This window comes from Astatotilapia calliptera, chromosome 12 (genome assembly GCF_900246225.1).
Source record: "Astatotilapia calliptera chromosome 12, fAstCal1.2, whole genome shotgun sequence".
NCBI classification, from domain to species: domain Eukaryota; kingdom Metazoa; phylum Chordata; class Actinopteri; order Cichliformes; family Cichlidae; genus Astatotilapia; species Astatotilapia calliptera.
In genome coordinates, this window is record NC_039313.1 from 20,124,236 (window position 1) to 20,138,849 (window position 14,614).

General features: G+C 40.3%; 2 protein-coding genes across 2 annotated transcripts in view; one reads left to right on the forward strand and one right to left on the reverse strand.

The window, feature by feature from the left end:
- LOC113033389 (versican core protein) overlaps positions 1-636 on the forward strand; it is a 36,286-nt gene extending 35,650 nt beyond the window's left edge. Inside the window, exon 15 of the mRNA XM_026187132.1 lies at positions 419-636. Within this exon, the coding sequence (XP_026042917.1) occupies positions 419-570 (152 nt within the window). The 3' untranslated portion in view covers positions 571-636. The remainder of the gene's footprint in view (positions 1-418) is intronic.
- A 3,526-nt stretch (positions 637-4,162) lies between these two features.
- hapln1a (hyaluronan and proteoglycan link protein 1a) lies at positions 4,163-11,259 on the reverse strand. Its single transcript, XM_026188487.1, has 4 exons — positions 11,135-11,259; positions 6,429-6,773; positions 5,867-6,166; positions 4,163-5,750 (listed from the first exon to the last, which is right to left on the reverse strand). The coding sequence occupies exons 1-4, from the start codon at positions 11,211-11,213 to the stop codon at positions 5,461-5,463; spliced, it is 1,014 nt and encodes a 337-aa protein (XP_026044272.1). The 5' UTR covers positions 11,214-11,259; the 3' UTR covers positions 4,163-5,460.
- Between the last annotated feature and the right edge of the window lie 3,355 nt (positions 11,260-14,614).

Here is a 14,614-nt window from a genome sequence, read left to right on the forward strand (position 1 = left end):
GGCATTTAACTGCCCTCAGATGCCTATTAGGAGCAACCCTTATTTCTGAAGTGCATGGTTTTTGAATTTTCAAAATTTGTCATTAAATGTTTTCTTGTTGTCCAACGTTATCTTTATGGGTGAAAGAGTTAATGCTTAATTAATTCATAATTTGCTTTAAAACAGCTGTGGTTATGTTCTAAATAAATACTTTTCGTTTCGAGTTTTCATTGGCTAAAATATATTTTCCTGATCAGCCAAGAACAAAATTTGACCTTCATTGTAATATTGAAGCACAGAGAACAACATATATTTTTGTGCATTTAATAAGATATAAACCTATTTACTGAGTTTGCTACTCAGCATTAATCCAATGTGTAAGATTTTGACAAATAATTATAGTTTGAGAGCTAAAATGGGATTTTTTCCCCCCCAACAGCCTCAAGCTATCAGAGGACCTTTATCAGAAGGCATCAGCACAATAGTCTCTACAGCATCCACAACTTCAATAACTGGCAAGATGAGTCCTTCCACTTTCGTCATCAGCTCCGACCAGGAAGGAGACACAAAATAGAACATAAGTGGAAATAACACGGCACACCTGAGACGAGAGCACGTGCCAGATGCTTGTTTGAAAAGAACAAAAAAAAAAAAAAAGCACATGAGAAAACTTATCAAAGAAAAAAAACAACAACCTGCAGTTTTTGTCAATGGAATCTTACAAAGTGCCTTTTATAGACATGTAGATACAAGACTTTTTCTTATCAAGGGGCACTATTTTATAATAATGCCAATGTGGATTAAAAAAAGTTTCAGCTGGCTACTGGAAAAGCAAAAACTACTCTTATCATACTTAAAAAAAACACTAAAATCACCCTTTTTCATGATGGTTGTCTAGTCAATTTTAAAATCAACTGGGCTATTTAAAATCTATGCAAGTGTTCATTTTCTAATAGAAAGAAAGAGATTATACTGCTCATGTAAACATTAATATTGTGCTGTTTTAATTTGGGCTTCCTTTTTATTGCGCTTGCAAAGAACTCATATCGCATGAGTTAAACATTATGTTGCATACAAAGAGCTATAAACTTTCTTACATACAGATCTTTTCCCAGAATTTATAGCTCATTCTATAAAGGGGCAAATTATACCCTGACATGGTTTGACAGGTTTCCTGTATAGTAGTTATTCACATTCTAGATTAAAATATCACAAGTCTGGGGAAAGTTTTTCACTGATTGCTTGGTTATCAGCTTCTTTGTGATGGCAGCTTTTAGTATCAAATTATCACCTTTCATTCTCTCCTGCTGTCATCAGATATATGTCAGACTAAATGTTTATAAATAGATTTCTATAGATAGATTTTAAAAAATGTAACTGACATTTTCTTTTGTAGGAGACAGTTCAATATGAAAGATTGCTCTCTAAGTCCTATCGACAAAGCCTTTATCAACAGATGGAAATTGATGACTATCGTCTACTTCAAAAGGAAAGTGTAGCTCAAGAAGCCTCTATTTTCTGCTCAAATATGTTCGTTGCATAGCCTTTAATTAGTCACAACAGCATGTTTACAATAACTTATATAACTAATGCTGTGCATAATCACACACCAAAGACTCTTGCTGTCATCTGTTGTGGGGTAGCTTATATGTAAGTCTTTTTTTTTTCTCTTTTGGTATGATTTCTAAAAAAATTGTTTCTGTTATTGTGGTCAATTAAGATCAGTCATTGAGAGAATGTATTTTGTGAATCACTCAGAAAGACTTGAACGTAACAGCTGTTTAGGCAGAGATGCGTATAATTTATTTTCAAGCTGCTCTTGATTGCTTTACTTGTTTTACTGATGAAATATGATTCTGTCACTTGGGCCTCACGGGGATTCTTTTTAAATGTTTTTATTGTTTGTTCACCAGGACGCCGGCAACATTTGCATGCTAACAATCTAAAAGTAATTACTCAGCAATATGATCCATTTACATGCCTTCTTCTTTTTCTTTCTTCTTCTTTGTTTTTGTTTTTTTTTTTCAACTTTAATGGCAACAGTGGACCAAAGAACTCAGAGACACACATCAGCAATAATCTGCATCGATTTTGTTCTGTAACATTAACAGACGTGAATTTTTTTTTAAGGAGAAATGTTGTTTTGTTGTCTGAGTATTTGTCTGTGTTTTAGCCTTGATGTGCACATAATATGATTTTATATTTATAAGTGTTTCTTTTTTTAAAGATTACTTTACAATGTGAATGGTTGGTACGTTTGTGAATTAAAAAAAACCCTGTTTTTTAACTGTTGTTTTTCCTGCTTTAAATCACCAATGAAATAAAATAAAGATTATTTACTTACAAAATTAAATTTGTTGACCAGATTTTTTGCAGATCTTATTCAGATCTAATTAGTCCAGAGTTTGTCCTTCTTGTAATGTTTTGATAGTGTAGCAGTCTTATTACACTTTTCTTTATTATGATTAGAGTTTTTATTATATAGGAAATGTGCTGCAAAATTGCAGAAGCCAGGTAATGAAGTTGAACAAAATTTAAAACATGGGTCTTCTTGCACTAAAGCTAATTTAGGATGCAGTGTGCACTACAGTGATTTCCCCAGCAGGTAGTGCTATCAGCCTTACTCATGAACCAAAGATTTTTTCTGCTATCACGTTTCATTTTTTTTAGCACCCACACAACTCATGGACACTAAGCATATAATGATGAATTTAAACTTCATGTGAATCGCACTGTGTGGAAAATCATACCAGTATCCAATTTTTCAAAGTATTGCGGTGTCTTAAACATACATCACACACTTGTAGAAAAACCTATCAGACATGCTCTGCAAGCCCGTTGGTAGACAGTTGGTACATCCAGGGGAGAAGATAGGAAGTGGCAATGTGAATGTGAATTGTAGCAAACTAAAACTGGATTAGGGAAAAGTGATGCCATGCAGAAAAGGCTGATGCTTCAGTACTGTGAACCTGCATAAGGATACCCCACTGCTTTTCTCTTTTCTTTTTAGTGAATAGCATGAGTAAAAGTGGTCTTCTTGAAAAACATCTTGAGTCTACATGCTGGTGCATAAAGGATCCACATGAATTCCCTGTGTGGAAAATCAGAAGCTTTTTGACTACATTACCTTTCACTACTACTCCCACAGTGCCTGTTTATGCAGCAGTCACTTGGAGTTCACATTGTTGCTTACTAATAACACAAAGCACCATTACCTGAGTAACAACATCAGGTTGGTCATTGTAATCTGTGTGCAAGCTAAGCTGCGTTTTTCTCTGTGAGTGCCAACTCTGTCGTTAGAGGAGACGTGACTTGTGATTAATGGCTGCTCCTGGATGAAATCCTGCCTCACGAAGTGCAGATGTCTCAAAAACCCCTAGGCCTGAGTTTCACTGGGATTTAACAGAAGTTCTAGATTTATTTTGGAAATGAAATGCTCCCAAGCTCTTACTGACTTCTTCAGCTTAGCAGGCACCTTAGAATAAAGTGTACCATTCACTTAATGCCATGATGTTTGGGTTTTTTTTATTTTCCATACATGCATATCTGTAATTCTGTCAAGCATCTGGAATGTAGCTAGACTAGTGCACTGCACTGGACTGCTTGAAGTCAACAGACTGCTCATTGATTTGACTGGCTGCCTAAACACACAGAGGCCCAAAGAACAGCTCACTTGATGCCAGCTGTTTAAATACATGCATATAGTCTTTTGTATAATACAAGTGCAAAAATCTATAGTTTATGTACACAGTTTATTCCTCAAAAATATCTGCTGTTGCTTTTAGCTGCATTATCCAAAAAAAGTTACCTAAGATGGATCGCACACATTTACATTTGTCTAGCATTTCCCTGCTGTATCCACCTAAATCTGACCCTGTTCCCAGAGATTCCCACAAGCCTCTTAAAGACTGTGCTACTGTTCCCTTTGTCTGACTTAGTGGTGGGTTGGCAGCCTGGCACTGAAGATAAAAATGGCAAAGAATAAATGAATGTGGGGAGAGTCTAATCTTAAGTCCTTTCAGTTGACATGGCTTTACGCCAAATTCATGGCCTCCAATTTGGCAACTTAAACAATCCCATTTAGGTCCCTGCTTAAACTTCAACAACTCCACATGCTGCATGATTTTGCTCCAGTAAAATAAGAAGGAATGCAATTTTTAAAAAAGGAATATATGATTCAAAATGGATTTAAGAGTTGTGTTCTTTATTTCAAACAGCTTCATTTGAAAAGGTACAAGGTGCTAAGATACAAAATGTTTTTTCCTTGACAACTTGAGTTTTATTATTACAAACAATGCATCACCACATTATTGCATGTGTTCTACAGTGAGTGCCATATCTCTGTATCTCTAGAAAAGTTTTGTTGCACCTCTAATTACCATCTGTGAGTGTGATTGATCATCAAAATACGAATTGAAATTTTGCAGCTCATAGCAGCTCATAGCCACAATATGAAGATGTGCAACTCCATCAGTGGTCATGTGCAACCACACATTTAATAGTCATATATTAACTGCTGTAACATTAGATTTCTTCTAGGAAATGCCACTCGTGTGTTGGGACAAATCACATCTTCAGTTTAACTTCTCCGCTAAAATCCTACTAGTGTTAGAAACTTAATCTGTAGTTTTTCTTGAAAAGCACATTATGCACATGTAAAAAAACAAACAAACAAACAAACAAAAAACTATCAGTAACCCATCATTAAAAAGTAAAAACCTTTTGTTAGGACAAAAGAATACATTGCATTAGATTATAGTGGTCTTTCCGACTGTAACTGGAAATTGTGGTAATTGAAGCTTTCACAGCAAAAAGAGTTGTAGACCAAAACGTTTACCTTCATTTTCTTTGCAAATATTTTGATCACAACTATTCTGTCTGAAAAGCTTTTTTTTAATTTTTTAGTTTCAGAAGCTAAAAGCAAACAACATGCAAATGATCACTTTGTGCAGGGTAACAAGTACCCATAGCAGTTTGTAATAAATTTAACGTAATTCCCAAATGCCGAACTCGATAAAAATAAAATGTCACGCTTTTCTGTTCTTGCAGACTTTAAAGCAGCACATGTCAACTGCACGTGTGCATATTTGCACTACATTTGGAACTTCACAAATCCAGTCATGTTTTGCAGGACACAAACTGTAGTCAGATTATGCTAACCATTTACTTCTCTGTCTCTGTTTCATCAGTCACATTTTGACAAAATAGACCTTTACTTAATACTCTGTGTAAAACCAATGAAAGCCACCTATAGGAAAATGCAAAACATAATAGCTACAGGTCATTTTTTTAATTCTTAGGAGGGTATAAGATGTATGCATGTATGTATATATATGTATTTTTAGGGTTATCACAGCTTTAGAAAGGTACTGGGTTCATGCTAGATTAGATCAAAAGCTTATCTGCTTCATTGTTTATTTTACTGGTTGTGGCTTTTGCTGCTCTTTGGTGGTCATGGCTTATTTAGACCTATCTAACCCATCACTGATCAGGCTTGTAGCAATACACGCCATAAGACTTCACTGTCTTGTCGGGAAACCCAACAAAGCGCACTGCTTCTTCTGTGGGGCTGCAGTTCTTCCGCGGCCTGGAGATGGGGTACCGGACACTTCCATCAGCCAGCCAGCCGGCATCACAGCGATCATAGCCTTCAAGCTTCCACGCAGCAAACATGTGGCCCACCTTGGCAATCTCTGCACCGTCATCTCTGCATGCCTCCACAGCCTCATCGAAGGTCAGCCTTTCAGGCTGGACCAGCCAATAGAAATGACCTGACAGCAGATAAGGCAAACAAGACAAAATAATTCAAGCAGATGTGCTACTATATAAATGTACTAGTCTTTGTGGTCACTGCGTTTCATGTACAGAGACATTTTTATTAACTGACCTTTGAGTGCAGTAGTATAGCAGAACACATCAAATTGCCTAATCTTCTCTTGGCGTCCATAGGTTCTGAGGCCAGGCTCATTGTTGGAGCCACCACAAGGATGTCTGGGTTTGGTGATAGGATACTGCACTGTGCCGTCACTTAACCATCCAGCGTTGCACCAATCCAAACCGCCTTTCCACGCAGCAAGCAGCTGTTCATGTGAGGCAATCACAGCTTCCTGGTCCTCACAGGCTTGCACGGCATTGTTGAAGTTCAGGTTGTATCGGCCCAAAGGAGGGTAGTATGGGAACACGACACCTGAACGAAGTAGATCAGATGAAAATATGAGGAAGAAAGCAAATGTTGTCTCTCTTGGTTTTTCTCTCTTGAATATACATATATATGTATATAGTACAATCCCGTTCAGGGGGGGATACGTTCGTGATGTTGCATGGTAACAAGCGTATACCATTTTTTTATTTTTATGAAATTGAATATATTATTAAATGAATTTCAAAAAAGTGTAAGTATGGAAATAGTAACAAAACAAAATAACAAAACAAAATAAAACAGGATTTACCAGTCATCAGACCAGCATGCACCTCCAAGATAACCTCTTGCAGTGAATCTTCAATCCCGTTGTCGATGTCACAGTGATATTTTCCCTTGTCGTCCATGGAGACTTCAGTCATTATTAAAGAGGCATCTTCACTGTCGAGGTTCTGCAAGAAGACACGGCCCTCAAAGCTCTCATAGGCCCTTATGTGTGGTCCCATTTTAACCAGCACATCCTCGTTCAGAGCTTCATCATCTTCCACCTTTGTCCATTTTATCCGGTGTCCGTTGTTGCCAAAGGACACCGTGTCTGAGGACAAGATCCTGCAAGGCAGGGTGATGTTGCCACCTAGTTCAGCAGAAACCTTGACTAGAAAAGAAGAAATATGATATAACCTTTCTGCTCTTGTTTAGAATTATGATACTTGGATAAAAAAACCAAAACCAAAAACCCTTTGTATAACATTTTTATGTAATGATTTTCAATGCAAAAAAGGGGGGAAAAAATTGTAGAAACACTTTTTTAAACTTCTCCTTGTTGCCTTTTTTTTGTTTGCCTTGTTAATGAAACAGCTACGTATTTTGGCATGTCTATAATGTTTGTATTATTGTAATATACAATACACAGTGTGACATCTGAAGCATTACATCACACAAAGCCAGTGAAGAGTCTGGAGTCTGTTTGGTTTATTAAATGTAATATTGGGCACCGGCCAGTCCTCAGCCCTGAAAGCCAATAATCCTTTTTCAGTCTCCTTCCTGCTGTTGTCAGTACTTGCACTTATAAGCCGTTGGTTCCTCAGCATTAACCCACAAAATGAAGTGCTTTTCTTTCATCCACTACATCTGATTTGTGTTAAGTGTGTCAGGCACATAAATAATGGGAAAAGAGAGCAGAAAATATTGTTGACAAAATACAGAATCTAGCTGTCATCATTATTTCTTTTACTTATTTCCTCTGTGCACTCCCTCTCTATCTTTCCTGTCCAAGCTAGGTCAGCCTTTAACTCAAAATGACAGGTCATCTGTGTCTCACCACCGGTTCCCATCCTCTATCTTTAGACCTCACAGGGCTTGCTTAGTTAAGACCCCAGCCAGGAAAGAGAGTGGGGGCTGTCTGTGCCAGACAATAACAAGCACTAGATAAATGCATGTAGACAGCACCGCTGACACCCCCTGCCCCTATCCTCAACCTATAAACACACCGCAGTTTAACCTTTTAACAATCTAACGTGTAAACATAAGTGAGGTAAGGCAAGAAGCACCGCAGAAGACTTTTTTATTATATTCATAAATAACCCGTCTTGTTCTTTAAGTTTCAGGTACTCATTAAAAAGTATAGGCGCTACTCTGTGTCTTTTCTCACTCACTCAGTATGGACGATCTGCATGTAAGTCTGCAGTCAGCTTCTGATTTCTGACTGAGGATGCAGCTTTCATGTTGAAGGCCTTTCACTTTGAGCAGCCACACCTGAGCATGACTGGAATACTGTGTCGCTGGCTCTTCAGCGGGAAACATTTCCCACATGGCTATTACAGGAAATAAAAGTAGACAGTGGCTTTGACTCTGCTCAAACCACAACCTTCCCTCAGAACACACACACTCACAGTGGAGTGACACTGAATGAACCTCTCGTCAAACGCCTGCCGAAACTGTCCCGGTTCACACAGTAGAAGTGTGTCTGGAGTTCTTTCAGTGGTTCTCAGATCATTAGAATTAATTAGCAAAGGCAGTGCTGACAGACCTAATCTACCCTTCAGTCTCACCTTATGCCACTCTAAACTCTATGTTCTCATTTCTTTCATGAGGCTGCACATGCCAGTGACTACCTCTATTACCAAATCACCACACCCATTGCCTCACTTGCCTCTTGAGTGGTCACCGAGACGCCAGGTATTTTATGAGCTGGGAAAAACACTTCTGCCGCTGCTAATTGCCAGTGTCTGGACAAGAGTCGTCTTTGCCCGTTTTGTCAGAGAGAAATGACTCACAGCTTCGCTGTGCCTCGTAAACACTCTGCATGGGTAACGCTGTGCATAAAGTAGAATTGAAACCTGAGGCATCCAGGATGACTGAACTGGCAGAGGTAAGGGCAGTGCTGACATCAACACAGACTCACCAGATGTAATTACAGCCAACAGTGATGTCTGAAATTATTAGAAAACAGAGTAAAGGGCTTCATTGTAGTGTCTCGTGAGAACACTGTTCGAATGTTAAATCAAGAGCCTCTGTGTGAGCTGTAACCCTGAGGAGGACGGAGCCAATTCAGTGAATGCTGAAGTATGAACTGCTTGGGATGATGTTAAACGAAGGCACAGTAAATAAATTTGTCTTTTTATTTGTTCTACACCCTTGACAGTTACAATCCCAGAGAGACAGATGCATGTTAAAGCAACTCCTGAATTTCTCCTGCTCCTGCAGTTACCACTAGACAGACATCCCAAAGGAGACTGTGGCCCTGGCCATGCGAGACATGCTGCACATATAAAGCAACAGCCTACTGCGGGTAGTAATCCTTCTGGGAAGAGAGGGAAGCCTTTCTTTTCTTTGCCATTCTCCAACCGTCTGCAACCCTCTGAGGCCCAAGGTGGTTCCAAATTGTCATAATTATTGGTGGTCAAATAATAGGGAACCATTATGACTGACACTTTCGTCAACTGTGCAGCAGTTGACAAAAAAACAAAACAAAAAAACCCCCAAAAACCCCAAAACATAAATGAACACATGTGTAGGGCAATAAAAAGAAGCTTAGCAGCTGCAGCCAAGACCTACTGCCATTTTATTACCAAGCACAGTTCAGTCTCACTGTGTAAAAGGTGGTTTTAGCAAGTGATTGGAACCATCTGCTTCTTTGCAACACTGAAGTGGAAATGATCTTTACAGTGATCCAGGTCCACTCTGTGCCCCATGCATCATGTTATGCTCTTACTATACTGTATACTGTGTAACCCCTGAGCCTTTCCTGCATGAAGTTACTAAACAATCAACATTAAAAATCTCTTTGAAAGGATGAAACTCTGCAGAGCAACAGTCTGCATGTTCATATCTCCTTGTGCACAAAATGCCACACCCTCTAGCAGAGCGAGCAATGCTTTACAACATCCCAAAGTGTCGCTCTCTTATGTTGCTGGCCCACTTGTGTCAATATGGAGAAAGAATTAACAAGTGCAGCTGGGATAAACACAGCAGGCCAACTCCTACACACGTATGCCAATAAGCTCTTTCCTGTATTCTGTCATGCAAAACAAGTGCAAACACAAAAAACGTGTGTGCGCACATCCTCGGTACAAGCGCACCATAGATTTCCATCAGAGTGATTTGTTAAATTTCTGTTGAGCTTAATAATACAGGATCAATACCACCAAAAACGTGCCTCTGCGAACATCTCATCTCCTACCCTAAACACATCTTCTCCTCACCCCAGGCCTCATTTGCAGCCAAGCCCCTTTCCCCACTCTACCACAGTAGCAACCAGGCCAGGCTTCAGTAACCAACAACCACAGTAAGCATTAGACTTAACAGACTATTACTTCACAGGAAAAGACAGAGTCATTTGGCCGCTGTTCAGCATGGGGCTCTATACATTTGGCTGTGGGTCATTAATCTTAACTCCGCTCCTGTCAGGCTGCCTGCTACCATGGGCTGATTTCCAAAAGCTCCCAGTGGCAGAGTGAGTCAGTAGGTATAAGGACAGGCAACGCCCCTAGAACTGAGGGAGAATACACAGCTCATGTGGCGAAAAAATATACTGTACGGAACAACGCAGCTGGCCTGGGCTGAGCAAATGCTTTTACATACTTCAGGCAATGACATCATATAAATGAACACATAAACACACACTTGTGACATCACCCGCAAATGTTTAAATGTTTGAATGACAAAAAAAATACAAGCTCTCCTCATAGAATGAAATTTTTGTCCCAACAAATAAGCCGTTTCCTCTGCTCCTGGAAGAGAGACAGCTGAGACGTTCCTAATTTGACGTACTGAGTCAGCTTGCAGAGCTGCTGAAAGCACATTAAATATCAGTCAATACATATAACATGAGGGCATCTCCAGCAATTCCCTTTTTTCTTTCTCTGCAGCACTAGATCTAGCTGTGTTTTATTGGGAGCAGCTTCATCTCATGGTGTCATTCTGTAGGAAGCTGTGAATTTGAAATTACAACAGCATTATGATGGAGTGCAGGGGCTCCTTGGAAAGATTTCTCTAAGTTTTCATTTTGTGTCTGGAACAAATAGTGTCAGAAAGTTAAAAAAAAAAATCAACACCATAAATCACATTAAAGTCCGCATTTACATCCACAAAAAGGGGGACAAGCACTACCAGCCCAATTTAATCCACTGCAGCACTTGTGACCTATTTTAGGAGGACAACCAGTGGTATTACTCATTCAGCAGAGTGGGTAGGAAGCCCCTATGAATGGCAAGGGTAATTTATTCACCAGCCTGTTCGTGCTGGGGTGGTCTGTGTGCAGCACATCAGTGAGTGTAATGCTGAGTTACACTGTGTCTGTGTGAGCGTTACTCCAGAGATGTGTTTGTTACCTGCTGCTACAACGACACCGTTATAAGACAAGCTTTTGATGGGGTACCACTTTGCTCAGGCTTCTTGCACAGCTCATCCCCCCGCATGCACACGATTGATGCAACATCATGCATTTATAAAAGATCACACATACATACAGACACTTGGGCATGTTAAACTATTTCACATCATTTTAAATCTTACCTGTTAAGATCGTCTCTTCACTGTACGCACTGCCAGCCAGGATCAAGCAGACTATAGTGATGCACAGCAGCCTCATCATTTTCTCTCTCACTTTTTAGTTTTTGCAAAAAGTGTTCCTTTAGCAAAAAGTTAAAAATGTAATTTATCTATAATGTAAATATTTAAAGAAAGCTGAGCGCTTTTTCTTCTCTTTCAATTTTTACTAATCAGCTATCCCCTCCTTTTTTTCCGTTTGTTCAGCAGCCGCCTGTGGTGCTACTGGAAAGTTTGGGCTCCTCGGAGGTCCAAACAAGTGCCTTTTATTGTAGCCCAGCATGTTTGAGACCACTCCTTCTCCCCTCAGCCCATCACCATGTAGAAGCTGTAAATCAGCCCCCCTTTGCCACTTTTTATAAAAAAAAAAGCAACAAAAAACTCTTTTCTCTCAGGAGAAAAAAGGACAGAGCAAAACTTTAGACAATTAACCTGCTTGTGATTATCCAGAAGGTTCTGTGTATTCGATAGCAGGGAAATTTTAATGATCTTTGTGGTGTAGTATGGATCACAGTAACAGTCACACCAGTTAGTAAAAACATAACTGTAAAATGTAAAAACTCTTTTGGATCACATGCTTTGTCTGAGGATTTGCTTTTGGTTCATTAACTCTGAATTTTTGTGGCTTCTTCCCGTTTTTATTATCCGGTGCTCTTAACCTTTAGATGCACCCGTGGGTTTTGACCCCACAGGTTGTTTTTCTTTAAAAATCTTTAAAATGGGGGCAGTCTGCCTCCCCCCACCGCAGGGAAAAGGGTAACACCACCTGGGTCTGGGTGCAGTTCCCCCCTCCAGGGGCAAGGGTACCTAGACCCGGTTAATAGAGTAAGCTTGGGGAGTGTGATCGTGTGTACAGCGTCTCTTTATGTCTGTCTCCACGTTGGTTGAGTGTGGAGTAAGTGCATATGAGAGCATGAGGATGGGAATGGATGTTTGTATATGTGTGTGCCTGTATGTCTGTGTCTATATGTCAGGTTGGGTGTCAGACGCCACTTCTCTGGGGACATCTCAGGCCCTCCAAGGTTTGGAGGCCTATCTCCCCCTACCACCACTTCCCCTGCCAGTGGCGGACTCCCTCAGACATTGGTGCGTTGGTGGTTTTTGTGTCCGGGGATGGGCGTCCAGGTACACACCGGCTCACTCCTTGGCGGCCGCTTATCGGGGCCTGGAGCCTTGGGCTCGCTCGGGCCACTTCGGAGGTGGGGTGCCCCCAGCCTCTTGGCCTGGGGCTCGGTCACTCAGGCACGGCTGGCTGCCGGCGGAGCTCACAGGCGTGTCACTGCAACTCCCCCTGGCTTCTGCTCCACGGCTGCTGAGTGAGCCCTCATCTGGGACTCTCCTCAGCTCTTACTGGGACAGTGGCGCGGCTGCCCCTCTGTTGGTCTTCCTTGGTCTCTTGTGTTCTGGGGGCCTCTGGATGTCTGGAGTTTTGATCTCCTCCATACCTGCTTCATGCCCTGGAGGACGCCCCCACACCCTCTAGCAGATCATTACATGAAGGAACCTTTTAAAAAAAACAAGTGCGTCCATGCTCACAGGTGTACACACGGGTGATCACACCCACAAACGACACCCTTTTTGGCTCCTACCTCAAAGCACACTGTGTTCTGTTGATCTTATGTGCTGCACAATAATGTTTAATATTTAGTATTTACTGTCATATTCCCATATATCATTGTGATGTTGTTTATTCTATTACTCTTGTTCTCTTCTGCTTGTTTTCTTTTTTCTTTCTCAGCAGGTGATCCAGGTGATTGATATAGGCATTTTTTTTTCCTGCTCATTCTGTTGGTTTTTGTCTTTTGCCCTTCTCCCCCGTCACTCTTCTCAGCTGTTTCTCTTTCCCTCTTTCTTTCTCCCCTTCTTTCCCCCAGTCAAGTCTGTCCCGTATTCAGTAAGTGAAAATAAAATAAACAATAAAAGGTGAATCAAATGGACCATTACGGCAAGGCTGGGATGGTCAATTTGGTAAAGTAAATCCGTTGGGCATCTTTCTTTGCCTTTAGACAACAATTCTGATGGCAAAAGAGCCAAACGGGACAGAGAAAAAAAAAATCTTTAAAATGAAAAGTATTCCTCATAATATATGTTTGTAACATGAGGCCATTTGCATTTCTATTTATTTTTTCATTAATTAAAAAAAATTGCAGTTTTTGTATCACTACCCCGCTCTTCCACAAACAGTTCCTATGGAATCTGCTATGAACCTTTAATTCTTAGCAGCTCTGACTGTCCCACTTACAAATCTGATGAATCAGGAATTAATTTTTACACAGCAACATACATGATTTATAGTTTCCTGTGCATTTCAAACATTTTCCTTTCTGATGTTTTTTTTTTTTTTAATATCTAACATAGCTGCTATGAGGCCAGCCAGGATCCTTGTGGACCTTGCCCTACAAATATCCAGGATGGATGGGATGAAGAGCCCATTGAAGGAACTGACTCAGAATCTGACATCTCAGATATAGAGATGACTATTGTCCTGCCACTGAACAATGCCAGTCTGGTACAGAGGAGTCCTCTGATGAGTCCTCTGAAGAGGAAATGGATATTGTGTCTAACAGAATGAGCTCCTCTTACTGCTCTTACTGGGCAGAGTTACCTCCCAGCCAGGCTAAAACACCAAGCCACAATATTCTGAATAGTTGGCCAGGGCTTGCACCTGGGTTTAGTACTGTCTCCCCAAGAGATGCATGGAAGATGTTCATGTCTGATAATATAATAGAAGAGATGCTGACATGCACAAACATGGAGGCACAAAGAGTAGCCACAGACAGGGGAAAAGAGTGGAAAAATGTAATCAAACATAAGCTCCTGGCCTTCATTTGATTGACCATTCTTGCAGGAAGTGAGAAGAACTGGGATGTACGAGTCTATGTGTTTTTTGGGAGTCCTCTGCATAACCCATTGTACAAGGCCACTATGTCAATTTGTAGATTTGAAGATATTCGCCATTTCTTGCACTTTGATGACAAGAGAACCAGAGCCTGCCGACTGAAAACAAACAACATGGCAGCTTTCCGCTACATATGGGGCCTGTTCCTGGTCAACGGCAGGCAGAAATTCATCCTCACTGATTGTGTTACAGTGGATGAACAACTCGTGCCTTTCAGAGGGAAGACACAGCTTCTGCAATATATGTTGAGCAAGCATACAAAAGTAATACAAGTGATACAAAAACTGCAATTTCTTAAAATTAATGAAAAAATAAATAAAAATGCAAGTGGCCTCATGTCACAAACATGTTTTATGAGGAATACCTGGAATATGAAAATATTACAGCTCTTCGTTTGAAAGATTTTCAAGAATAACAACCGAGTTTATTGCAAAATGCATTGATTTTATTTGGGGTCAATTTTGACCCCACTCGTGGAAGAGTGTAGATATTGGTATGTTGTGCATCCAAGGGATAATTGTCTATCTATTACGCTTCAATTAAATATA